Genomic DNA, 27,985 nt, shown 5'->3' with positions numbered 1-27,985 from the left:
TGGGCTTTGGAGTCTGCGGGGCACTTTTCTTGAGATAAAGTGAAGCTTTGTTTTATTGGGTAAACAGCAGGGGAGGCACACTTTGCCATCTCGCTAAAGAACAACTCTATTTTAACAAGAGCTTTAAACTAACTTTTAACTTGAACAAAAACTTTAACTTTTAATTAGAACTTTAACAGCTAGCGATGCTAAATGTGCTGCTGTTATTGCTGTGTTCTAATCTCGAAAACTGAAGCATACACACAGCTGTTGAGGCATACCTTGCCACCTTGTTAAAGAACCACGCTACTTAATAAAAACCGTTCAATTAACCAACTTTTAACTCGAACAAGACTTTAAATATAACTTTAACAATAACTATTGCAACTAGCTATACTAATGTGTTGCAGTTCTCGTAGTGTTCTAATTCCTGAATGCTGAAGCTTTCGCAGGGTCTTGTGGTCTTCTCAGGAGCACTTGCTGATTGGGAACCTGAAAAAGATCAGACCAGCGCCGTGAGCTCATAACTGCCATCAGTAGCAGTTTCTCATTCAATTTTAGAGGTTCAGCGAAATGCTAAGTTGCGCTGGTTAGCACATGGCAATAGGAAAAGGGGCGAGACATAAGGAACGGCAAGAGACACAAACGAAGTGCTGAGACATTTTTGAAGGTACTCACACAACTTGTTTTTTATTCTGGGCTGTCCCACAAGGTGCTTTCAGCAGCTGTCAAAAAACTGAAAATTGAATTAGCTGACTTTGTGTCGCGGCATTATGCACACTGCTTTGTACATACTTCTCAGCTTTGTATGTATCAATGAAGTGCAGCAATTTTGGTGATGCCTAGGAAGCCCTTGGGAGCCAACTGTTTAAAACAGTCTGGCTGTTCTGAAGCTGTTTCAGTAATGGCAAGCCTCGCTAGTTCTGGCCCCCCGAATTTAAGAGGGGCGTATGATTCACCTTAGTTGAGTTGTTAGCTGCCTGTGGAGTTAGCCTTCCAATTTTTCTGCCGGCAATTGCTCCACCATAGTGACACTTAAATATTGACTGCAAAAAAAATATTGCCGCAGATTAGTGATCTAGCGCAGCTATCACAGCTACACTACCACGTAAACAAACTCATGCAATAGTCATCAATCGATGCTTTCTCCATTTTGAGTCCAGTTCAGTGTTTTCAAGGAATTCAGTAATTTCTAATAAACAGTCCACACCCAGGGTATAGCCCGCAGGGCTCAATTTTGGCTGCAAAAATATTTTTTTCTCATGATCGTACCCGGCATATAGAATCGCATTGTGTAATTCATGTTATATTTGGCGCTAGTGAAAAAAAACTGCTGTATAGTTTGCACCTATTAGTCCACAAAGCTTCAAACAACTTTTAAACATCTAGCATGCAGGTTGTACACCAGAACTTACGGTATGTTAATAATATCACATTAAGGCAATGAATTGCTGTTTGCATACACGTAGTATCTCACAAAAGGCACTGGCACTTCATGCTGCATGGCTACTGATTACAACTTGGCCAGTCTGTCACATTAGGACAATACGCCTTTCTAGTCAATATGCGCTGGTTTACATGAGATTCAGTATTCTAAAAACTTAGTGCGATATGATCGCTGATGTATCCACGACAATGTAACCACATTGAGAAGATCAAGCAAAGTGGTACATTGCGTTGACATTGCCTTGGAACCAATGGAGCTGTCTGCTCCCATTAATAGAAAACTCGTAATAAATACTGGAATATTCAAGCTGCCACTAGCATGTTTCTTGCAGTGAAGGAACTGCTGCGCCAAACTGCACCAAATGGTAGAATGCGTTCAATACTGTAAAAAAAAAGTCGTTTTCTCACTTTTGCGCTACATTTGCGACCAAAGGTTATGGAAAAACTTTGCCGATAACAAAACCGAAACTGACGCCCGTGCTTTTAAATGGTGTCTGCCCGCACCTTCAACGACAATGTCGCAGAAAGTAGGGGTATGAAATATCGAAAATTTCCAATAGTTTGTAAATAGAATCTGGTGTTCGATTTGAGTCGCACTGCGCGTTTTCCATTCCAAGTATGCAAGCATGGCGGATTTTGCTGCTTCCCTGAACTTGCGGTCGCAAACTGTGGCGTTTCTAACAGAACTCTCTAGCGTGACAGGCGCGAATGATCACTTCTACAACTTATTTCTCAAAGTTCTTGAGAATGACGATGCTTGTCCAAGAGAACCATGCATTTAAATAATGTTAACAAACGGTGATGAAAGAGAAATCAATACCATTCACACATACCACAGGTACCCAATGTGAAAACTAGAACCGTCTTCACAAGCATTAAAAGCAAGCTTTAAATAGCAACTTTAGCATTTAAGTGCTGTTTGCTTGGATTTTTGATTGGGCAAGCAGTTGTTAAATGTGCACAGCGTTAAGTATTTGATGCTTCTCCTGCATAAAAAGTGGACTCACCCTCACCGATTGATTAAAATATGTCTTCGAATCTGTGAACAAAGCAGTTTCTTTTAAAATAACCACCATACTGCTACAAGCAGAAATTACTGTGCATACCACCTCTGCGGTCATTTGGTGCTGCTGATAGACTGCTAGCACTGTACCTGAAACATGACCAAGAAAGAAATGAATGTTTAATTACTTTTGGATCCATAATTCATATGCACTCACATTGACTGAGAATCAGTGCTTGGCGTCCGGAAGTAGCTGCTGCTCAGTGACGAGTCGGAGCCCGGAAGTGACCTGAGGGCATTCATCAAGAGCAGTCGGGATACCATTGTGTGCAGTCATTTAGATGCTTGGCCTTTTTAACCCCCCCCGCCCCCCCCCCTGATTATAATGGACCCAGGAGTCAAATTAGGGTACGTCAACACTGCATAAAGCGTAGTATCTGAACAGCAGCCAGTAGTTCACGCAGTGGGTGGTGGGAAGAAGACTGGCACATCAGAGTCTGTGAAGGGCTAAATTCTCTACACGTGTGTGTTAACCAGAGGTTGAAAAGGAGGATAGAAGTGTTGCTGCATTTTATAAGTTGCATTTCACACAAGAAACGTTAATGCACGTGAGTGTATTGTACAACACGTTGCCCATTACAGATGTTCTGAAAGCGCAGCAACAGAGCCGCCGCGGTGGCTTAGTGGTTAGGGCACTCGCCTGTTGAGCTGGAGGACCCGTCAGAAGCGCGGCGGCCGCGTTTTGACGGAGGCGATGTCTGTGCGAGGTCAGCGCACATTAAAGATCCTCAGGTGGTCTAAATTAATGAGCAGCGCTCCACTACGGCGTCTCCCATAGCTCATATGTCGTTTCGGGATGTTAATTAAACACCACAATTTACAATTTATTTACGCTTGACTGCTGAGCCTATGTTGCCGGACAAAATCCCAGCCAAGGCGACCCATTTCGATGGAGGCAAAATGCAAAAAAAAAAGCCCGCTGTGCGATGTCGGCGCTCGTTAAAGACCCCCGGTGAACCCGCATCTCTCAACCTCGGTGTCCCGAATATATTCCTGATGTGGAGTATTATAGATGCTGCTTTTGGGTACGGAGCAAAACCCAAGGTACTCAGTGACCTAAGGTACATTTTCACCACCAGGTAGGAGAACGGCGCAAATCGCAGGGCGGCCGACAAGTGGAAGCGAGGCCAAGGTGGTAAAAGCATTGTGACAACGTGGTCAGGCGCTATCTACATTGAGTTGCGCATAGGAGTATTTCCGTGGAGCAAAAGCAACAAAGGTTGGTGGTCTGCTTATATAACCGAAGCGTCTCCGCACCGGTCGGGAGGTCTTGTCAGCTGGTCGCGAAACTTGGGCGCACCACTCTGATCCAGAAATGAAGCAGCAGTCAGAGCAAGGGAACGTTCTACAGACAGGAACATAAAAGTTCTGTGGGAAATATGCTGGCCTCCGCCTTATGGGACTATGAGGGAATTCTGATGGCTGATTACCTCCAAAAAGCCCCGAAAATCAACACTGACTACTATTCGAACTTTTTGGAAGCACCGAAAGCTGCCATTATTAGGAGGGAATGCTCTGAAAAAGCTAGATCTATTGGCGCAATTTTGCAGCTGGACAACGTGCCCTTCCACACAGGACCCCATTTGGTGGAAGCAATGCAGTCACCGACCCCAGCTTAATCACCCGACCTTGCATTACTGAGAGGACAGCATTTTCCCACCGACAATGCAGTCATAACTGCTACTGACAGCTAATGTCGCCTCCAATGTACCTCGGATATATTAAAGAATGAAATCCGTGCGACCGTCAGGTTCATTATAAGTGGCCAGTCAGTCGAGCCCAGTTATAACCAGCCTGAGGGTAGCGCGGATTTTTCTCATTTATGTCTGAAGTTTGTAGCAAGTGCACCTGCCATATAAAAACTTGGAGGATTTCTTAAAATTCTTAAAGAAGATGCAAAAGCATTGAGGTTGCCTTTTAAATGGTGTCTACAGTGAGTGTCTAATGTTCTCCTTGCGATTTTCCCGCCAAAACTTCTGTTGGAACAGGTTCCATTGCTCTTATATGGTACGCATAAATCACCACCTTCTTTAATGTTTGCGTACCTTCTATTGGATCATCAAATGAGATTATACTAATCCATCTAATCCGCCAACCAATTCCCACTAACCCACGTTAATTCATTTTCTTGGGTCGACCTACTTCCAAATATTGGGAGACTACCTGCCGCGCTAGGCAGGTTATAATGATGTCACATAGTCACGTGACCTCTCTTGACCAATCAGAAAATTTTCTATCACTGAAACGTTGCAACAATGCGACTTTTCTGTTTATGTCGGAGGTTAACACATTGTTATCAATGCCCTTTTTTCAAGCGTTTGTGAAACGTAAAAAATGGGCTTTGGAAAACTTGGACGATGTTCACCTACCCTTAAGAGTACTGTGATAGCATTAGCGATGCCTACCCCTCAAGTACTCCTTCTCTTGCATAGATTCATATATCGCGGGGAGTCCTCAAACCACTGCTGACATGGTGGTGTAGTGGTTAAACAATGCGCCAATGCCCCGGCAGGTGGCTGTTTCAAACATGGCCACCGGTGGGGCTTGTAAGACCCAGGTTGCTCTACCCGAGCTCCCGTAAGGCTACTTTTTACACATATAGTTCTTCGGGAGGCTAGCTACCTCTTGACCAATGAGCCGATGCCGAGTGCCACGGTGGGCAGGTGGCAATTGTAATGGAATTTAAAAACGGCTGGCGCTTTAGCAATGCTAAGCGCGGAATTATTTGCGAAAGCACGTTTTGCATGCGGACACCAAGCGCGATTTAGGTGTCTATTGGCCCAGGGAGCCAGTTAGGGAGCCAGATTTCTCGACTAGTTACGTGCACTGAAGGGGTTGCCGTGCCTGCATGCTTTTGAAACCGCATGTATTTCCGCACGATGCACCAAAACTTTGTCGAGCCACAGCACCAAGGGTAATCGCGTTTTCGAAATTCTAAAAACTCATATGGCTATTACTAATGGCCGGCTAGAAATCTCTAATTGCAACCAGGTGCCTAACCATATTAGTTAAAAGTTAATTACTAAAAATTATTTAACCAGCTTACTACTTAAGACGATTAACCGGTTTTCAGGTGTCTGCCAACACTGATAGTACTATGCTGCAAAAGCCATGTTTTTACCCCAAAAAGCCTATTTTTGAAAGCGTTCGCTGAAACAACATCTGCGGAGAGCGAAAAAAATCCGATACGTAATAGAATATATATATATATATATATATAATTTTGCTAGTAGTGACAACAGCGAATAAGGTAGTGCAATATCTCAGTAGATGAAAGAGGGCGAGAGTTGCGAGACAAAGCTTTCGAGATCCTGCATAATCAAGGCAGGATTTGCTAAATCTGCCTAAGCCCTACCTCGTCGCCCAATCTTGGGAGCCATGTACGATTAATTTTTATGGCACAAGGGCATCTGTAGCCAAAGAGCACCATGGCACAAGTTTTTTTCTATTACTCAAGGTATAGGGCCAAAGGTCTATTTCCCAAGCATTTCACCCTAAATAAGCAGAGCACCATGCAAGGTAAAGCTTGTACCCATTGTATCACCGGTGGGTACCCAGCGGCACCGGGGAACGAACCCCACACCTCCTGCATGCAAGGCGAATCCTCAAACGACTAGGCCATTGCTGCGGTCCATGTATGAGCATTATGAACGCCGCCATACAAAACGACCGCGTCGTGGCGCTGAACCCCACTTCCTGCGCTGTCCGACCGCGGCAGCATACTGTGCGCGGTCCGAGTATAGGGCGTGTGGTTTTGAAACAGTCATTGAATGAAACCACGCCGAGCCTTACTGCCAATCGTTCGGAAGCTATTCGAAAACTTGAGAACTTATTCGATAAGAATAACGTTGAAAATGCACTATTTGATTCATTCAACTAATTGAATAGGAGGATATTGAAGATTGTTTTTATGGGGAAAGGAAATGGCACAGTATATGTCTCACATCTCGGCGGACACCTGAACCGCGCCTTAAGGGAAGGGATAAAATGAGGGAGTGAAAGAAGAAAGGAAGAAATAGCAGCTGTAGTGGTGCGCTCCGGAATAATTTCGATCACCTGGGGACCTTTAACGTGCACTGACATCGCACAGCACACGGGTGCCTTAGCGTTTCGCCTCCATAGAAACGCTGCCGCCACGGTGGGGTTCGAACCTGGGTACTCCGGACCAGTAGCCGAGCGCATAACCACTGAGCCACCGCAGCAGGTGAATAGGAGAATATTCGTTCTGCTATTCCAGTTTCCAATATTTGCACAACCTTATCGTTCGTATATTGTCAATGGTCCACCTACACTAAAGATGAACCATTTTAGTAGCAAGGAAAGGAACAACTTTAGTAAGACGTAAGCATAATTCTTGCGTTGTTCTTGCGGATTGCTTAACTTGCCTTTTTGTCCCATGAAAAATGAAATATGTGTATGAGGGGGGCGAGGAGCAAAGTGGCAGTTTCGATCGGAAGTTGCGACGCATCATCAAAAGGAAGTGGCCCCACAGAAATGTCATGTCAATGAAAGTGCTGGGAGTATTGTCTTGAAGGACCAAACGCAATACACGTGGCGCTAGCCGCGCGTGATTGATTAGAATTTTTTTTATTACGCTACTGGGAAGCGCAGCAACATTCTCATCGTGCACACGTTGTTTATATTAGCTTCGCCCATATCCTGGAAAATGGTAAGCCTCCTCACCTGCGCTCTCTCGGTGAACGCCCTGGAGAAGAGAGAGGGAGAAAAAATATAAAGCCAAGTAATGTTAAATTGCAGTGCAGCATCATTATCGTGCTGCCGAAGTCGTTGCGCCAAAAGAGGCCTCCCTAGCTTTCTGTTTTGAATTGCATTTGAGTCCCAGTGACCAAGCTATAGGCAGCACTCGCTGCTGGATCTCCACTTCGAAATGAACTAGGTAATCAACGACTAACAGCACTATGTATCAGTGTGGGCGCAAATTGCAGCTCGAAACAAGGTTCACTGTCTCCTACTTTGCTCGTGGGAGTACCGTACACGAGTACTATGAGGCGGGAATCAACCGGGAACGCCAGCTATGTAGATATCTCGCCATTTTACATTCAGCTCGCAACTAGCTTGGTTGGTGTTTCCACGTGAAATTTCCTGCGAGGTGTACGTTCCGCAACAGAGCATACGTCACTTTCATGCTGCACCGATATGAAGTATACGACGCACGAGAGCGTTCGCGTTTTAATTCGGCCCGGTACATTAACGCTGAAAGTTCGTACTGAGCAATATCTTCGTCCTCCCACTGGTGACTTTGTTGACATTTTTTGTTGTTGTTGTTCCTCCAGGCGCTAATAATGCTTTCTTCAACTGCGCCTTAGCTTTTTCAGCCGCTACAGGATGCCCTGTGGCTGCAAGCAAGCTGGTGGCGGGCGAAATTGCTTACCGAAGGTCGGCGTGACTTGGGCGACGACCATTGAGCGGCCGGTGGCCCGGTCATCATGGGCGTAGGCGCGGTGGCTCCTCTGCTGGGACATATCCTGCGGTATTCGCGTCAAGACTGTCAATCGCGTGAGCACATATGTTCGTCCAGGGCGCACTTCAGGCAAACTGGCCAACGCGCGCTTGGTAAGACGGCGAAGAATGTCTCGTGAAAAAATGCTACGCAGCCAGGCAGTGAACGAGAGCCCGCAAATTCCGCGCAGATGGCGCCAGTGGTACAGCTGGGTGCCATCAATAAAACGGGTGGCCATGGAACACGGAGGGCTTCAAGAGGAGGGACAACATTTTGTACGTTCGCTTCGAAATCCAGTTAGCGTTTTATGCAAGGTGGCATGCATCTTACAGCACTGAAACATGCGAATACGTGCACGATGTACACTATTTTACAGCATGCGGATCAAAAATCCTACACGAGTAATATACTGTTTATTTTGTGCGGTAAGCGCATTACGTATTGGAAGTAGTCCCACAACCACCAGTGCACTCTTGTATCAGCACTCTTGGATATGGGGCTAGCACTAGCAGACTTTGTGAGCTGCCCTGGTTTTGGTGGCAACCAGTTCGGCCAGAAGTGCGACACTGCATTTCGAAAGGTCGGATACTTTTTGACGAGAGCTCGCGGCAGCAGCACGAGGTATGCGTTGCTTTCTAGTAGTACTGGCGAAAGGCTTGCCAAGGGGCGTGAGGCAAAACAAATCAATGTCGAGGCGCCCAGCTGTACAAGACTTTATTCACCACGTTCAGTCAGTATTGGCGCAAAATGCTTAGCCGTTGAAAGACTAGATGCGGATATGTTTACTATCAACGTGCTACTGGTCTAATGTGCCGTAACCAGAAGCTCCGGCATCCATCTGCTAGCCACTGAGAATACTTTTCAGGCAGGTCAGAGAGTTCTCGCGAATTGAGAGGGGAGACCCTTTGGCGCGGATGGAGGGGCAAGAATTTTGCTGGTACTGGCTACTGCTTAGCTGGAACAATGCATGTCGATAGCCACAATTAAGGTGCACGCCAGGAGGGTGTAGTTTTATTCAACACGACACAGCAGTGAAGGCACACGAAAAATGCCAACATGTGCAAATCCGGTTGAACGTGCTACACCTTATGGGTGTCACTATGAACTCACCATGCTGGCCGTCATGGTGGTGGCAGGTCTGCTCGGCGTGTAACTGCATGAGAAGAAAGTTCGGGCATCACCAACCCGCTCCAGGCCATGAGTGAAAGAGAGAAAGAAAGAAAAAAAGAAAGAAAGGAAGGAAGGAAGGAAGGAAGAAAGAAGGCTTCACAAAGCAGTACAAGCCCAACGTAAATAGCTCGTAGAACCCAGTGCAGATGCCCGAGTTCTCTCCTACTTCCCTTCGCAGCAGCGGTCTGCGGTAGGCAGAGTTTTGGTGCACGGAATTAGCACTTTGCACAGACAACATCTGTGGCCTGTCGCAGTTAATAAGGCCAAAAAGACTGCCTGGCCGCGCACGGACAGGCTTCGTAGCCGCGTTTCGGTGCAACGGTCACAAAGCAAGTTTTACGTCAACTGGAATGAATGACTGAGTTATTCGAAGGTTTATGGTTTATGGGGGTCTAACGTCCCAAAGCGACTCAGGCTATGAGAAACGCCCTAGTGGAGGGCTCCGGAAATTTCGACCACCTGGGGTTCTTTAACGTGCACTGACATCGCACAGTACACAGACCTCTAGAATTTCGTCTTCATCGAAATTCAACTGCCGTGGCCAGGATCAAACCCGTGTCTTCAGGTCAGTAGCCGAGTGCCATAACCACTGAGCCACCGCGGCTCCGCTAAGTTATTCGAAGGTACTGCATCATATAATCGTGCCCACGGTTTAGAAGACGTCTGCTGTGAGGCAGTCAAGTTTTCCAGGCAAGGTGAGGCCAGTGGGGAGGTAGCAGTTAACTTACCTGCTGACGATGGAGAAGGGCGCTTGCATCCTCGGAGTGCGTTGTCCTAACGCTGCGAAATGTGACAGAATAAGAACATGGGCAAGGTCAGCATAAAGACAAGCGCACCGCACAGTTCGGCAGCTTCGAGGCCGCTGTCTGTTGGGTCTCTACGATATGTGAATCGCAGTCAGCAGCAGCGACACATTCATGCCTAACCCGCCCGTGCGCTCAGAAGGTCACGGGGGATATGTCAGTCGCCGCTGTGAAGGGGGCCCCCACCTGCCGGAGATTGCAGCTCGCGAGCCGTTCGCGCCGCCAGCGAACCGTGGCAGCTACGCCCAAGGAGCAGAAAGCTCGACGGAACATTAGTGGTCGGCGTGTTGCATTCGCTACAGTACAGATTTCTAGTACAAGACCACGGCCGATCGCTTGCGCCAGTATATGTCGCGCGTCACTTAAGTTCAAGCATGGGCTCGAAGGACAGACCATGATCGCAACGTGAACTTGGTAGCGGGAAGCGAGCTGCGCTTCTTCGTTCAGTGAGTCATTTTAGGAGACTGGCTAGAGTTTTAGACTCCAGCGCTGACACGCCACGCACGGAGGCGGCCCTGGACTGTAGGACTCTCCTGGAGACGCTCTGAATGGAGGGTGTTTGTTGATAAATTCACCCATCTATCTCTACCTGCGAGCTAACTTTGAAAGGGTCACTCGGAGGGGGCGTTTGGGGGGTCAAAAGAGTGGTTCCAGCATGCTTTTCCTTCGTAAAATCTCTCGCTTGGGGGAATGCCTTCCTTACCTGCCACCGGTGGCGTCTCGAAAGCAGGCGGGATCGGGTAGTCGGGCCGGGTCAGGAAGGTCGGCGACTGGCCGATTTCGATGCCAGGGCTGCACAGTGCGAATGTGGTGTCTGCGCTCAGCACTCTCTGCAATATCAATGCGGGAGCTGTCGCGTGCAAAACTGCTTTGTGCTGGGCACATGTTTCCTGCCGGGCGATGGACAAAATAAGTAAAGCCCGCGGGAGCGCATGTTCGTGCATATAGTTTCTTCCAGCGTGCTATGGTGCGACCGATTTCCCAATTAAACCGTGAAATACATTCCTTCTTTCCGCTATCTGGCATGCGAACGCTCTTTGCACGAATCCCTCTTAGTTTTAAAAAGGGACCCATTATATTACAAATTGCGCGCCATTTTTTTCTTGAGCACCCGCAATGAATACAAGAAAATCGCTGCCTCAGTAGTCCCAGCGCAATGCTCTGGACGCTAATCGCGTAACCGCAAATCGAGGACCTCGTGGTCGATTGGATGGGTTGCACAAACCGATGCTTCGACCTGCATGCACCCTATTATTGTAGCCATGGCACGCTGCACACAAGGCAAGGCGCAAGGAGGGAGGAGCCGCACGCGCTTGACTTTGTATCATCACGTTCGCGCGGAAAATAATGGAGAAAGAGAAGGTTGCCTTTGCTCGTCTTTCAGCTTCTTGACCTCGCCCTTCAGCGCCGCCACCTCCTTGCGCAGTCTCTCGTTTTGCCTGGGAAAGAGAGAGGGTGGAAGCTTTCATTTGTCGGGCACCACCGACTACACAAAATGCAACTTGTGTTGTATGCCCCCTTTGCGCATGTGACACCATGAATAGAGCATGCATTTTTGTTTGAAGCCCCACAGGTCTTCTCGTTTTCGCACATTTTCCATTCCTTCATCGGGGACAAGCTCCCGCGGCTATGCGACATGTGCTGGTTGAGCGAGCTGTCACTCTCCGGACTTGAGAGGCTGTCGCACTCGTCAGGTGTTTCAACGCTAAGGAGTTCGTGTCGCAGAAAAGCCGACGTCGGCGTTGTAACACGGTAATCTCCAAATAAAATACCTTGTGAAGATACGGGGAATCGAACCAAGGTCCTTCAGGCTGGAAGGCCAGCACACACAGAACTATGCTACGAAGGCTTTTTTTATTCTTTACTGCGTGAAAATAGTGTGGAAAAGAAAAGTCTAAGCATGCTTACGCCACAAAGCGCCCAGGCCATCATACCCCTGCATGAACCCTCCTTCCAAAACATCAAAATTCTGGGAGGCACACACATGCATCCAGATCGGGGAGCCAGCTAGGCGGCTCTTCCAGGGCAGCATATGTTCCTTGCACCAAAGCGCATTGTTCCCGAAACAAAGATTTCGATGACCGCGGTGATTCGGCGTGGCGGTCCATCATGCGGCTCTTCCAGAGACTAAATGGTCCCAGCAACATAAATAGATCATATGGCACAACACTGTTTTTCTCCACAGGCAAAAAAAATGTATACTGTAGGATGTGATGTCAATGTCCTTCTTAATTGTTCGTTGTAATATGTCCCAGAAGAACACAGCATCAATGCACACAATAAAACAATGCTCAATTGTCTCTGGTGTACTGCACAGGCAGCAATTCACCGACCACGGCACAAGCTTCTCCTTAGCATGAAGCCATGTCTTCACAGGCAGCGTAGACGTGTGTACTTTAAAGAAGAATGTGCAGCAGAAGAAATGCGCAACGCCAAACACATTTTAAAACACTGGTGTCAAGGGACTCCAGAAAGCGTTGCCGATACAATGGTACAGGGAACAAATACTCTGTAAGTGCCTGAGTCATCGTCTAAAGAAAAGCCCACATTGAGGAAATTGAAGGTGTCAGCAACTTCCTTAAGAAATCCCCATAAAGGCCCCTCAGGAGTGTGTCCAGTCAGTGCGAATAGGAAACGCAAGTGAGCACTGAGACGCCTAATAAGCACAGCTACTAGAAAAAGGTGGTTTGAAGATTTGAAAAAGAAAAAAAAACGCAAACAAGCTGATGCACGAATAAGTGAACAAGGCCGATTCCACCAGACTCTAGGGAAAGAAACAGGTTATCGCGACGCATGGGCTCCCGTTGGAAACGTTATACGAATTTAGCAAATATTCTGTGCATTGCCTGCACTTTCTTCCGCGCACAATGGAGAGCCTGCAGTACATAGACAAGTTGTGCAAATAAAAAATGTTGCAGACATGAGCCCGAGCAAACACTGACAGTTCCTTACCCAGGCGAGCCTGGGTCTGTCGCCTCATGGGGACTAGCTGTGAATCTCAGTGGGCTCCACTGTTGCGAATTTGGTGAAGAGGAACACCTAGGTAGTGAAGGGTCCCGCAGTCCCAGCTTATGCCACCATAATGACTTTGCGCTGTACCCCAAAGGCACAACCAAAACCCTTTGGAGCAAGCCTTCATCGCAGAGGACAGCTTTTAAGGCACTTTTAAAGTTCTTGAAGGACTCATGACCGAGTGCAAGATTGTGAACAATCAGTGTGTGCCCTGTGTACCCTGCAAGTAACGGCCAACAGACACGTGGAAAAGTGATCATATCCCTTTGCTCTCTCCCTTTTCTATCTCTCCCTCCGTTCTACTTCCCAGGTGTAGGGTAGCATACCGGGCGCTGCCTAGTTAACCTCCCTGCCTTTCCGTCTTTCTCTCTCTCTTTGTATTTATGTATATTGAGAGCCGAACCTGACACTTCGCAGAACTATTCAGTGAAATGTAAATGCCTCAAGCACACTCTTTTTGTCAGAACAGAAGAGGGCGACATCATCTGCATAGGCCAAAGTCTTAATTTCACATTGCGCCAGGGCGAAACAACGGATAGTTGCTGACAACGGATAGTTGCAGAGTAAATAATACTGAGGCAAAGGGGTTCAAGATATAGGGCAAACGACAAAGGCGATAAGGAACAGCCTTGGTGAACAGATAATTTCAGTGGAATAGGTTTGGTTAGCTCTTGATTAACAGTTAGCATTTTATAGGACTCCTTTTGCACAGTCTTATGCCCCCAAGAAATCGTGACAAACTTTATCAAAGTCCTTGGCAAGGTCAATCTGAATTAGATCTACTTGTCCGGTCTCATCTGATACTGGGGAAGAGACCGGTTTGAGTTCTCGAGGGTGGTGGAATGAGATGCTGCGTATACGACGTGCCGTGCCGAGGAAACGAAGCTTTCGCAATTCAACTATATGGTTAACCAGAACTACGCCACAGCCAATTTTTCTCTCACTCCTTCCTTTATTCCTTTCACTTACGTCGCGGTTCAGATGTCAGCCGATATGTGCGGCAGTGTTGTTGTGTTGTGTTTTATGGCACATAGGCAACTAAGGCCATCATGCGCCAAGCACAAGGTATCGGAGAAGTTTTTTGCTGAATTTTATAGAAATATGAAAAACATCCTTGATGTAGAGGGCCTCAAATGTTAGTGCTAGCTAGTGAAAAGATAGGGAAGTTTTTTAGAAATGGCTACTACTGAAAGCTTTCAAGAGGGTTGGGTAACCTCAGCAGCTATCCTTGGCTGGGCAAGGATCTTGAGGCTCCCAATAAAACAAATAAAGACCTCAGCCTTTTTCTCAGGGCTGAGAATGTGGCTGAGGTGTATTAAAATTTGAACAGACCAGTGGGAAAGAGATTTAGAGTTTTCTGAGAAATCCCATTTCTCTTAAAAAGCTAAAAACGCAAGACGTGTCTACGATTCCATTATCTCCTAAAAGTAGTGTAGGATGGAAAGGAATGTGTTCGTTATAAAATTTATCAAAGTACTTTTTTCTTTGTTTTTTGAGTTTCATGCAAGAAAATAAGATATGGTTAACCGTAAGCTCATCTTCGCATTTTTTGCAGAGGTTTGTCTTGTTTTGTTACCAGGAAGCTGTGTGTAAGGTGTGTGTGGCCTATTCTAAGACGGCAGAGAATCACTTCCTTGAAACGTTTCTGGTGCAGACATGACTTCCATTCGCCTAAAACTGGCTTAATCAAGTGTAATTTGTTATTGAATTCGTTGTTCCCAGACGGCTGCCATTTTTCTCTTAATTTACGCTGTACTGAGTTCATGCAATCCCTAAAAGGTATATTAACTTTTTTTATTTCCTTGCCACGAGCTTGTGCAGCACACAAATCTGCTTGCTCTCTCATTGTTTTTTATTCCGACATGACTCGGGACCCAGCAGAGTTTTATGTTTTGTCCTCAAGCTGTGGCTGTTGCTATGTTGTGTATGATTTCACCAAGTAGCGGAGTGATTGCATTTCTATGGTGAAGAGCTGTAAGTACACTTAAGGAGTCTGTGTAAATTATACTGTTTGTGAGGTTTTCATTTACTATTTTTTCTGTGGCTATGCAGACTGCATAACATTCTGCTGTGAAGATGGATGCACACTGTGGAAGTCGTACTGTGTCCTCCGAATTCCCTCGTACCACTGCGCTTCCTACATGAACATTAGTTTTTGAACCATCAGTATAAAAATCTGTGAAGTCGCCGTATTTTTCTTCAAGTGCAAGAAATTCTTGTATGATATGTTGTTGTGGAGTCTGTTTTTTGTGAAACTGTGCAAGAGTAAAATCGCAGACTCTAGGAAAATTGTACCACGGAGGTAGCGGATCTTGCCTTTGTGCAACAGCGGGTAATATGTCCAGTTTGTCGAGATTCTGGCACATATCTTCAAATCGCAAAAGTAGAGGCTTGGTGGCTTGTGGCTTGTTGTTGAATATTATTCTTGAAGGGCAACTCGTTACAAGTGGATAGCAAATGTGTTTTGGTAGCAACCTTACTTTTAGGATTTATGAACAAGTCAGAGTGGTTCTTCTATGTTCAAGAGGAGGTTCATTAGTTTCTACATAAAGGCTAACTATGAGAGATGTTCTGTATGCACCACAAGAGAGGCGTAGGCCTGAGTTGTGTACTAGATCCAACTTTTTTAGATATGACGGTCTTGCTGAACCGTACACAATGCACCCATAATCTAGCAACGAACGTACCAAAGAGCGGTATATGCGCAGAAGGCATGTTCTATCGGAACCCCAATGTTTTCTTGAAAGCACTTTCAGTATGTTTAAAGATTGGGAGGCTTTCTTTTTCAGTGTGTTTATGTGGGGTAGAAATGTTAGTTTTTTGTCGAATGTTATGCCTAAAAATTTATGTTCTTGTTTTATTGGTAGCATAGCTTCATTTAGGTGTAGGGTGGGGTCGTTGTACAAGCCTCTTTTGAGCGAAAAAAGAACTGCAACTGTATTTTGTGGGAAGAACTTAAACCCGTTTTTGTCTGCCCAACCGCTAGTCTGTTTGGTGTATGTTGTATCTGTCTCTCACAGGTTGATAAGTTGGATGATGTGCATGCAATCTGAAGGTCATCAACATATGCAGAATACATGATGGACTTTGGAATTATTTTCAATATGAAATTCATTCTTACAACAAAGAGCGTGGTACTCAGAATGCACCCCTGTGGTACTCCGTTTTCTTGAACGAATAATTCGGAAAGTGTTGAACCCAGGCGTACATGAAATGAACGTTCCGACAGGAAATCTTTCAAGCAGTTCAGCATCCTTCCGTGGATACCTAGGTCTACTAGGTCGCGGAGAATGCCAAACCTCCAGGTAGTGTCGTAAGCCTTTTCCATGTCAAGGAAGACTGCTAGACAGTGTTGCCTGTGTATGAACGTTTCTCGTACAGTGTTTTCAAGGCGCACGAGATGGTCAGTTGTCGAGCATCCTTTTTTAAACCCGCATTAGTGGATGTCGAGAAGTTCACGGTTTTCGAGGGTAAACATTAACCTGATATTCAACACACTTTCGAAAGGTTTGGTGAGGCAACTTGTGAGTGCTATGGGTCTGTAGCTAGCAGCGGAAGTGGGTGGCTTTCCAGGCTTCAGTAATGGCACAATAACTGCTTTTTTCCAAGCCTCAGGTATTTTTCGTAGTTTCCATATTTTGTTAAAAAATTTTAGAAGTGGTTCTACTGATGCTTCGGAAAGGTATGCCAGCATCTCATAATGTATTTCATCAGGGCCGGGTGCTGTCTGTTTGCCAGCCGACAGTACTTTATGTATTTCCTCGAGTGTAATTGGGCTGTTATATGGCTCGTTCGAACCGCCAGTTGTTGGGAGTCTGTTTTTCAGCCATGTTTTCGTGCCTTACAAATGACTCTATGTAATGTGCGGAACTAGAAATTGTAGAAAAATGTTTCGCTAGAACGTCTGCCTGTTGTTTAATACTTGTTTGTGTGCCTGGGCCTGTGAGAAAAGGGATTGTGAAGGGAGAGTAGCTGCCATTTATTTTGTGAACTTGCTCCCACATTTTCTTCGATGTTATTGAACTGTTTATAGATGTTATATATTTCTGCCATGATGTTTTTTCGGAGCTTCGACGAATATACCTCGATTTGGCTCTTGCTTTTTTGAAATTTACAAGGTTTTGATGAGCAGGGTACCTATGAAAAATTCCCCATGCTTTATTTTGTTTCCGTTTCGCTTCTTTACATTCTTGTGAGTACCACGGCTTCTGACATTATCTCACTACGCCCGACGACTGAGGAATAGATATGCATGCAGCAGTAATTATACAGGTTGTGAAAATCTTATTTAGTTTGTCAACACTTAGATCATCTGAAAATAGTTTCTCCAGACTAGCATTTTCATGAAACATTGCCCAGTCAGCCAAGCGTAATTTCCAACGACGAGGTTTGCCCGGAATTATTGACGGAGAGGATGACAGGCTAATAATTATTGGCAAATGATCACTTCCCCGTGAGTTATCAAGAACATCCCATTTAAAATCAGTAAAAACAGATGGTGAATTAAACGATAAGTCTAAACAGCTCATTTTTCCAGTGCTTGGGGTACAATATATGTGTTTTCCCGAATTTAGCAGACAGACATTATTGCATAGAATAAAATCTTCCAAAACACGGCCTCTAGTGTCAGTTTCTTCACTTCCCCAGAAAGAGGAGTGCGCATTAAAATCCCCGGCTAAGAGATATGGCTCTGGCAGCTGTTCTAGAAGTGTTTCCATGTCTTGAAGTGTAACTGTTTGGTGTGGCTCGAGATATATGGAACATATTATGATAGTTTTAAAATAGATAACAGTGACAGCAACCGCTTCAAATTTGGTTTTTAACCTGATTTCACGGGTTGCAAAACCAGACTGGATGATAATCGCAACACCTCCAGAGAGCCTACTCGCTTGCTCTCGGTCGCACCGAAAGACTTGGTATTTTTTAAAAATGTCTGTATGTTTAGAACCTAAGTTCGTTTCCTGTAGGTATAACGCCACAGGGGAAGAAGAGTTTAAAAGATCTGTTACATCACTGTAATCTTTTAAGAGTCCTCGGCAGTTCCAACTAATTAGGAATGTCATGCTGGATACGTTTTGAGGGAGTTATAAAAACTTGTTCAAGTTTTTAATTGTCCTGTAATGGGGGCCCTGTCTTTTCTTTTACGCTCAAGAGAGCTGTTCCGCCGTTGTAGCGAGGGCGAGTTTTGAATTGTGTCCATTGCCTCACTAGAGGCCCTGGACGGCCGCGGAGAACCGGCGGGTGTGCGGTTTAGAGGCCTCTCCCGACTAGGGGAAGCCTCGACGGCGGCCGGCTGAAATGCCGGCGTGCCCTTTTTTCCGGATGGCAGGGCAGCCTTCGCTGCATCTGCCGGGGGCGAGAATGGCCCTGCTGGAGGCTTTGCCTGGGCAGTGGCCAGAGCCGTGTGTGGTGCTCCGCCCTTGCGCACCACATCCGTGAAGATTGTCTTTGCAGTGAATAGAAACGGGTTTGTAAGTGCCAACCTTTTTCTAGCTTCTTTGAATGATATGTTTTCCTTTGTTTTCAGAGTTATGATCTCTTTTTCAGTTTTCCATCTTGGACAAGACCTGGAGTAAGCAGGGTGATCGCCTTCGCAGTTGGCACAGAGGGAGGCCACTGCATCGCAGTTCTCAGTTGCATGTTCTTTCGAGGCACATTTCGCGCAGGTTTTATGACCGCAGCAGCTGTTTGACCCATGGTCGTATCTTTGGCAGTTAAAGCATCTGCGAGGGTTAGGTATGTATGGTCGGACTTGTATTTTCACGTATCCCACTTCTACTGTCTCAGGTAGTGTGCTTGCATAGAATGTTAGGATCAAGTGCTTTGCAGGAATTTCTTTATCGTCTTTACGTATGGTGATTCTCTGGACAGTGACGACGTTTTGATCAGAAAGACCATCTAGCATTTCCTTCTCGGTGATGTGGAGGAAGTCCGGGTCGGAGATTACGCCACGGACGGTATACAGGGTTCGATGTGCAGTGACGGTCACGGGAACATCCCCAATAGATTGAATGGTTGGGAGCTTTGCATGCTGTGCTTCGTTGTCAAGTTAGAGTAGAAGGTCTCCACTGGCTATTTTGCTGACTCTGTATATTATGCCTAAGGATTCTGTCAAGCATTTTGACACGAGGAATGGGGACAATATTCGAGCTGGTTTTTCTTGGATTTGAGAATGGATCACATGATATTTGGTTCTCTGCAGGAACTCTGCTGTGGCTTCGGTCCGCCCCCTTTTATCGGGGCGATCAGATGCTGAGAGAAGGTTTGCCATAGATTAAGTGTGTTGCTCGGCCGTGGTGCCAGCCACCCACCATGGAGTCCAACAAGGGGACGGGACAGGAACTTGCAAGAAGTCTTGCCCACGCCAGCTGTACACCTCAACTATAACCCAATATGACGCAACTCAGGGTGGTTGGCCACACAACTAGAAGTGAGTAGGAGACAGGAGAGCTGTGAGAAAAGGGTAGGAAAGTTAAATATTTAGGGGAGGATAGGAAAAGGCGACTGCCGGTTTCCTCCGGTCGAGTCAGGCCGGAGGAGCCGTCAACAGGAAGCTGGGGCCAAAGTGGTGTGTTGCCTCCGCCAGGGGCCTTAAAGGTCCAAACACCCGGCATCGGCTCAACCACCAGGATCCCCTTTTCCCCGGACACGGCGATGCCACGCACAGCTAGGCGCGGGTGCTCGGATCCGTGGTGATGCACAGTTCACCATCATCCCCTTGTGGGGATGTCCCTGCAGATGCTCGGGAACCCGCGGTGTCGCCACTTGCAGACACCCCCCTGCTGGGAAATATGTGAGATAGATACTGCGCAATTTCCTTTCCCCCAAAACCAAATTTTTCTCAGTGGTTAGGGCGCTCGGCTACTGATCCAAAGTTCCGGTGTTCAAACCCACTGCCCCAGCATCAAGACGCCTATGTGCTGTGTGATGTCAGTGCATGTTAAAGATACCCAGGTGGTGGAAGTTATTCTGGAGCCCTCCACTACGGCACTTCTTTCTTCCTTTCTTCTTTCACTCACTCCTTTATCCCTTCCCTTACAGCATGGTTCAGGTGTCCACCAATATGTGAGACAGATATGGTGCCATTTACTTTCCCCCAAAACCAATTTTACTGGAGAAAAAAAGTCATTCCGGGACCAGTTCCTCCAATTACTGAACCGGGTTCATCTGAGCTCTAATAGAAGGAAGTAATAAAAATGCCGAAAATGGAGCCCTACAAGAGAGTGGAAAAAATTGTAGGACGCTTAAGCTTCGCCTTTGAGCAGAGCGCGACAGCGTGTTGCAGCACTGCCAGGGAGTCCACGGAACGCCATCGCCCGTTCAGCATGACACCTTGCCCGTTAGACAAATCGCTCTGCTACCTATGTGAAATGGACGCGCGGAGCGGCAAACCACGTAGAAGCACTCCCAGGCGCCTTGCTGAAACGTGCGGGACTCAAGTTGCAGTCGTAGTTCGTCAGCACATCGTTCTCGACAAACCCGATGCCACGAACGCCAGCATAGCTTCTGTGCCGAACGAACGGGCAGCAAGCCGCAAGCTTCGTGGTGAATGCGCTTTGGATGTGTGCTGCGTTGTTCGCAGCTCACCGCGTGATTCCTGCGTGTTCGCACGGCCCCACTGCGCCCGAATGAGACGAGCGGGAGGCGCTGATTTTGGCCTTCAAATGAGCCAGAGGTCAAACCTCTTACGGTGCGGCTCGGGTGCCCACTGATAAATGCGAGACAGTTACTGTACGCCATTGCGAGACAGTTACTGTACGCCATTGCGAGACAGTTACTGTACGCCATTGCGAGACAGTTACTGTACGCAATGCTCGAAGTACAGTTGTTCTTGTCAATGTCATTTTTTTCGCGTTGCAAGAGTGTTTGAACACTATTGGTCAATGTTCCATAAATATTGCTTAAATTATTCAGCGAAAGGGTATGAAAGGGACACTATAATTTATCACAGGCAGCGAGGGTGCTGCTCTGATGTCTGATATCTTCATGAGTCATGACTTGTGCTGAAAGCATTTTTCCACCCGAAAAATTAATGAAAAAACTCACCAAGAATTCATGACGGCAGCCTGATGAAAAAACACTACAGATGATGCGCTTGTGATTATTTCTGATGACTCACTATGATTGGAGAATACAACCACGTATGCAAGGAATGCCTCCTCCCTCCAACGTGAAAGCTGGCAAGTTGGGAAAAAAATGGCGGTGGCTTAGCTCGGCTATGCCAGGATATACGTAGCGGGAGGGATGTTTCCCTGGCTGAGCTTGTTGTGGTCACTGTATGTTTAGCAATGAGAGACACTGGGCTCCACCTCGGCGGTTATGCATCATCTATTATGCTCGGTAGTCTGGCATCTCCGTTTGGCAAGCCGTTCCTGGGCGTCTCCGCTGCTCTCTTTGCCTTCTTACGCTCATTCTCTCTTTTTGTGCGGAACATCACAAAGTCGGGCGGCAGACGGTCTTTACACGCCGCATTATGAGAAGTGTTTCATTTCTTGTTTTATAAGTAGTGGAGGCGGGACGAAGGGGTATTTTAGATTCACATCATTAATATACTTTATAGCGTCACAGTATACTTGCATGTTATCAAGTGATGCATTTTAACGCAATGTGATACTGTGGTGTAGGCAGTCTCGATGTACAAATAAACTCTTTTACTGATTCATTGATTGATTCTTCATGCATAGCGATTTATTCTGTTCGTAAGATAAGGAATAAACCAAGCTCTCCTTTCCTTGGCTTACAATTACCTTGATCATCCAAAAAAGCTGCTCGAACCAGATTTGCGACAATGATGCTTTGTGTACATAATGGAAGGCGACAATAGAGCCATGACAAAAACATGTGCTGCTGAGACGGCCGAATCTTCTGAGTGCCCCCCTTGAAATCTGCCCGTGTTGCACTGATTAAACACGAAGTGTTATGGGGACTGCTTTCTGCTGACATATATGACATGGGCGCCGACCAGAAGGTAGCAGGAATGAGCACATTGACTTTGAAAGTTTGTTTTTGAGGAAAGGAAATGGCGCAGTAACTGGCTCATGTCCACCTCAACTGCACCATAAGGGAAGGAGTAAAGAAGGGAGTTAAAGAAGAAATAGAGAAAGAGGTGCCATAATGGAGGGCTCCGGAATAATTTCGACCCCCTGGGTATCTTTTATCCGATAACCTCTTATGTTGTTTCGGTTTACAAACTCCCTTTCATCAAAACTGTTCGTTCATTTAAAAAGGTTATTAGACTTAATCTTCTTTCAACTGTTTGTATACTTGATATTTGTTTCAATGATCACCATTTGCTAGATTTGCTGTTTCACATCCCTAGTGCTTTATTTATTGAGTTATTCAAAAGAGTTTTCATTCCATCAGACGCATTGGTTCCTGTTTTTGTACTGATGCATGTATCTTTTTGTAAACAATGTTCCACAATGATGCTGTAAACGCATTCCTGTATTGTAGGTTTTTACTTGGTGCCCACAGCCTCGTCAGGCAGACTTATCTGCCTTTAGGCCCGGGCTCCAAGATTCCTGATAACCCAAAAAAATAAAATTCCAATTTCAAAGAACATCAACGCCAGGGCTATGCCTGCAACAATTGCTGCTGCTGATGGTGATGCATTATTAAGCGGGTGGGCACCTTCACATGGTGTCTGGCCAGAGCACAAAAAATTAAGAGAACAAAACAAAAGTAAAAGCACAACCAGTCGCTTGTCACTGTTTACGCGCGCATGCACATCCCCACAACACGCACACGCATAAAATTCATGAAGGCAACGGCGCTGCAGTACCCACAATCGTGACCTTATCGAGCAGTGTATGGGGGAGAACCTTCTGAGAGCAACAGTTCGCAAAGGAGGAAATTATTACAGTTAACATACACCTGAGTGCAGGCATACTTCTTTTGAAAAGGAAAGTTGCTCACGGCTGCATTAAGATGGACATGCTAATCGTAATCATTTCCTCACTGACTTCACACATCTCATAACCACCACATGTATACGTTTTACTCACTGCTTGTACTTGATCCCGTTATCAGTGGCCGCTTTGAGGGACGTCTTGAGGGAGTCCACCTGCAAGGATGGAGCCATGCACTGCCATTAGGGTAACAAGGAAGCAGATCTTGCGTAAGGCATACGGTTAGCAAGAAAAAGAAATGCCAGAAGAACTGGTATGGTACGGTATGGCATGACATGACATGGCAAGATATGGTATCATACTATACGGTATGGTGTAAGGGGTTAAACTCCCGATAATGCGCACGGCATATTAGAGATGCCGTAGTGAAGGACTTTTAATTAATTTCGACCACCCTGGGTCCTTTAACGCACACAAAATTAGACAAGCTGGGTGGCTACATCGCAAAACTTGACAAAAATCGGCCCGTTGTTTCACGCTATGAATACCGTCTGCGTTAGTGGTGCATGTGCGACAAGGGCCCCAACCTAAAGTTTGCCACTCGACGGCAGCGCCGTGCTCCTCCCGTAGCGGCGGAATTCTGAAGCGTCGATCGGACGCAACAGCGCCGCGGCACTCTGGCCGTGTTCGCGTGCTGCGCGCGCTTTCTCTCTCCGCGTGCTACTCGCGCCCGTCTCCTCGCGGGCGAGGCGGATGCGAGCACAGCCTGACGACTGCACAATGCGCCAATTATGCCCATCGGTTGGCAGTTTTTATGCGGTGATCGAAGTGGCACCGTGGTTGCATAAAGGTGGGGAAGCGTCGTGCTTGACTTGTGGGCTTCCCTGAAATGACGCATTTGCTTACTGCCGTGTGTGTTGTCAACAGAAATTACCCAGGTGGCAGGGATCGTTCACTGCGAAGTACCGGTGCAGTATCGGGCACTGCAGTATTGATTAAAAAATAGTACTAATGATCCATCACCTGCGGCAACGGGAGAGAGCGCTGGCGGGCCTTTAAAGGGGCTCTGAAACACCTTCCGAGTAAAGCACATCAACTCCCCTAATCACTGCATTGTGTTGTCATGAGAACCTGAGCCCAATAGTACACTTCTACATGAAGCAGAGGACCCACAATAACACACGAAAGTTGGCCAGCCGTTCCCGGCGCACCCTCCTCCGTTGCTCGCCTCTACATATACATGTTGAGGGGTGGCTACTGGTTAGATTCTTTCAGATGTCAGGCAGATACCAAGGCCGCGGCCCGCTCCCGGAGGTGGGGCCGGCGGAGGAGCGCCGACCTTCGAGCGTGCAAAAAGTGACTAGAGGAGAGGGAAAGGCCCAATGACATTGAAATTCAATCTCTTACTACAGATAACTCAGCTTCTACAAAGTGCATTAGAAAATTTCTTGCTGGACAGAATTCGTGAAGAGGCATGCTTTAACATCCCAGCCATTCTGCAACTTTATTACAGGTCCTGTCAGAGCCCCTTTAATATATGTGCACTTACTCGACCGATACCACATAAACTGGCAGAGCATAGAACTGTGAAGGCGAAGATGGCAGACACGATTCCACATGTGAACTAACCTTGTGACTCTGTCGTACACACGCAGTAGTAGTATAGCTCTGCAGATTACAGACCACGGACTGCACCTCGGGCGGCCGCGCAATAGTGTTACGTGCCCCGTCGATGCGCATCAGAACTGAGTAGTGTCAGTGGTTTGTGAGTTTAACGTCCTAAGGCTGTACGTAGGTTGTGCGCAAAGCCGTTTTTGAAGGGCTCCGGATTAACAGATATTATCTTTAGATATCTGTATGGTAAATACGTCATCTGCTATAGATACGACCATACGGTAGAAGCGGCTACGCAAGCGCGACATCAGTAGGAATGGCATGCGTTTCCATATTGGTCGTATCAGCCGCACGCTCATGCGAAAACTCTCAAACCTCAACAGAATGGGATTAAGTAACTCGCAGCGATATCGCGAAATGCGCTTTCGTATTTCGCACAAATCTAAACGCGGCGCGATTCGACCTGTGGTGGTAGTTGTTGCTATGAAGGGAGGGGGGGGGGGGATGACACTGGGGTGCGCAGCCTAGCGCCAAAGCCACTGAAACACCGCGGAAAGGGAAAAGAAAAAGGTAGCAGAAACGTGTCACCAGCACGCACGGCGGAAGCAAGCAGATCGAGCAGACGAAAAAAAAAAAAAGAACCCGCGAAACGCATTTGTACCGCAGTTTCGTTCGAAGGTAGTCTTTCAGTTTTCACTTCGTACACCACGTGGTTATGCACCCAGGGCGCAAAACTAGGGCGTGACGAAAAAGGCGCCCTTTTGGACTATATGCTTGACGCCGCGCACACGAGCTGCTCAGCACGAGTGCGCGCGCAAAATTTTCGCAGCAATGTCAAAGCGCAAGGAAAACCCTCGAGCGGGCGCGCTTTTCGCTCACAGCGGCGTCCATGCACGAGCGAAGAGAGCATAGCTATAGCTAGAACACTATAGCATAGCGCGCTCGTAGAAGCCTCTCTAAACGGCGCCGAAGCGCGAGCCAGAAAGAACGAGCGCGCGAGCAAAACTAGCTTGCTTCACGTGCGGTCGCCGCGGACGCACATAGAGTCAGTGGCGAAGCTCGTCGGCCTGCCCGACCAACCAGGAGGAGCCGCTCGGAGAAGTCGCTGTTCAATGCCGTCCGCAGCGCCCCCTGGCCCAGGTTGTGTGTACTAGGGGCACTTACCCGAAATGCGCCGCTGACTAGCCTAGTGTAGCTTTCGCTATACAATAAAGTTAGAAAGCTCTGCTCGTACCTGTTGCCTCAGGTATGCAGATAGCCCGGAGAGCTGCGACACCTGGAATCCGGCGATCTAGCAAGCAGAAAATAAAGTACAGGAACGGTGGGTTTCTTATCGAAGCAGACAATAAAGAATCACCCGGATACAAAAAGGTCTTGATACTGCATGAATTTTTCACTACGAAATATGTGACCGCGAAAGTTACCCACCATCGTTGCTTTCTGCATAATGATTTTGGGGTCTTTGAACAGTTCGCGAACGTCGGGGCTCATCTGAAAGAGAACCAGTTGCAACGTGAAAAGCCCTTGTTTTTGTGCTGAACGCACGAGAAGTCGGGATACATACATTCTGGCTCAAGGCGGCAGTTGAACATGCTGCGTTGCAAATCTTGCACTTGCTTCGAGTGCCTAAGCAGGAGTGCAACACCGAGAAATTCAAATTCATTCCCTGCTTTAATAAAGAGAATGTACTCACAATCATCTTTGCAACCCTGGCAGAAGACATGCGCGCAACTTGTAACAAAGAACAATGATGTTCTGGTTGGTTGAGCAAAGCAGTTGTTGCAATAAACCAGCTTGTTCATTGCAAGTTTCTCGTCAACACCTCGGCGCAGATAGAACGACGTCCTGAAGGAATCAAGATACACAACTCTACCTACAATAAGTGTTAATATAACTATTAAAAACTTCACTACTGGTTTTAGGGCGCAATGTTCGTAAACAGCGTCAGAGAGATTCCCGTCAAAAATGTCAAGGGAGAAACTGCCGTCTGCTGAGACGTTATCGCCTAATTGGCACGTTTCACGTCTTTGCATTTACCAAGAACCTGTTTATGCATGAAAATAAGTAAAATATACGTTAAAGGCCTCATAGTAACCGCAGAGAATATATGACTCAATGCTTCTGTGAAATCGTATTTGCCAAGCAGAGCTCCGGAGCCTGCCGCATCGCCTTTTCACCGGCTCCGCGCGCCAACAGTGCTCGCTGCGCCTCACTTTCGTACCACGACCAAGGCGGATTTGCCACGACGAGAGAGCGGCGCCAAGCTGGCCAAGCTCTTGCGGGCGGGTGTGCAGAGCTGGGACGCTCGAGTGCGTACTTCGGCAGTCGTGCAGCGTCATTCAAATATAAGTGCGGGTGGAGTTCGGCGCGGCCGATGAAAGTTTGTTCTTCGGCAGCAGAGCAGCTATTAACGATTTTTGCTGAACTTCAAAACTCTCTCGCGGCTAGATCTGAATTTTGTTCGCGCCAGCGGTGGACTCGAGCAACGGACGGCCCGTCGGGCGCGCGGCGCGTTGTATGAGCGGAGTGTGCTTGCGTGTGTGTCCTTGCTTGGCTCCTAATACCCTCTTTACACGGGCAGCCTTAACCATGGTTAAGCTTAACTGTGGTTATAGGACTTAACTATGCTTAGCGCAAACCGTAGTTGGCCGCCTTAGGGCATGTCGGTTAGTGTGACGGAAACCACCATGTGATCACCTCCATTGCGAATTTGTGACTGCACCTATACCAGTGTATTATTAAATACGGTTACTTTAAAAAGGATAAATGGAAGAAAAAAAAGGTTGTTTATCGCACTACCCCCTGCGGGGCAGAGCTTTGGTTACGCATGTGGCGGACATTAACGAAAAACAAAAAGAAGTCTACAAACGATGGTTTTAGCTGACTTTTTAGCCGGCATAATAGCCACTTGTAGCCATTACTTTGCTGGGAGCCGTCGTGGGAGCATTGGGCCTCTTTTGATTGCAAGCGCACCTCGTGTACGTGATCAGTGCAGTCACGTGCGGCGTCTAATTGCCTGATTACGTTCTGTGTGTGTGCAATATCGTGTATTGTGAGTGTGTCGACATTCAGCATTCAGGCTGCGATGGCTTCACGCGGGCCTGTGGCGGACGGTGGGGACGACGCCGACGTTGAATTTTGGCTTGTGTTTGCGGCGCATCAGGCAGCACTTCAACGTCTCCGCATGCAGCAGATTGCTCTGAGCGCCGAAATCTTCCTCGTTGGCGTTCCGTAACCCCTCTCGCAACGGCGCCTCTCCTCCTCCTCGCCCCCATTTTCCCCCTTTCCTTCTATTTTCCCTTTGCCTCCGCCTCCTCGCCTAGTTGTTCTCCTCTTTCACAGCCGTTCCGCTCTTCGCTCCGTTCCATTCTCTTCTATAACCTCAGCGGCTGGGGCATATTTCTGCAGCTCTGCGCCCATTTATGCAGCCACAGAGCCCTGTTCATTAACCGCCGCAGAGAAAGCGATTCGGGGACGTATTTTCGCCTTATGTCTTTTTTCAGAAGGCCAATTAAGCGTTCCTTCACTGCAAAGTCAAGAGTTGGCTCCTCCTAGAAGCCGCTTGGCGTGAAGGGTATAGCTTCCAGGG

The 27,985-nt window shown here is 47.1% G+C and overlaps 1 protein-coding gene across 9 annotated transcripts; it reads right to left on the bottom strand.

Moving 5' to 3' along the window:
- Window positions 1–35: 35 nt before the first annotated feature.
- On the bottom strand, window positions 36–26,535 carry LOC144122031 (uncharacterized). Of its 9 annotated transcripts, none has more exons than XM_077655543.1 (16): window positions 26,090–26,535; window positions 25,961–26,022; window positions 25,825–25,887; window positions 25,631–25,687; window positions 22,939–22,997; window positions 11,290–11,361; window positions 10,626–10,714; window positions 9,848–9,899; window positions 9,060–9,102; window positions 7,881–7,974; window positions 7,172–7,193; window positions 2,646–2,717; window positions 2,532–2,578; window positions 2,433–2,482; window positions 658–715; window positions 36–471 (listed from the first exon to the last, which is right to left on the bottom strand). In XM_077655543.1, exons 1-15 carry the CDS (start codon window positions 26,427–26,429, stop codon window positions 698–700), a joined length of 1,140 nt encoding a protein of 379 aa, XP_077511669.1. In that variant the 5' UTR covers window positions 26,430–26,535; the 3' UTR covers window positions 36–471; window positions 658–697. The 9 variants fall into 9 exon arrangements, 4 of the variants coding, with proteins under 4 accessions (XP_077511669.1, XP_077511670.1, XP_077511671.1 ...); XM_077655544.1 differs by having other exon boundaries at window positions 2,433–2,464; window positions 26,090–26,534; XM_077655545.1 differs by having other exon boundaries at window positions 2,433–2,464; window positions 2,535–2,578; window positions 26,090–26,534.
- Between the last annotated feature and the right edge of the window lie 1,450 nt (window positions 26,536–27,985).

Source organism: Amblyomma americanum, chromosome 2 (genome assembly GCF_052857255.1).
Source record: "Amblyomma americanum isolate KBUSLIRL-KWMA chromosome 2, ASM5285725v1, whole genome shotgun sequence".
Classification (NCBI taxonomy): domain Eukaryota; kingdom Metazoa; phylum Arthropoda; class Arachnida; order Ixodida; family Ixodidae; genus Amblyomma; species Amblyomma americanum.
Note: the sequence above shows the minus strand (reverse complement) of the source record. Positions and strands in the feature narration are given on the sequence as shown.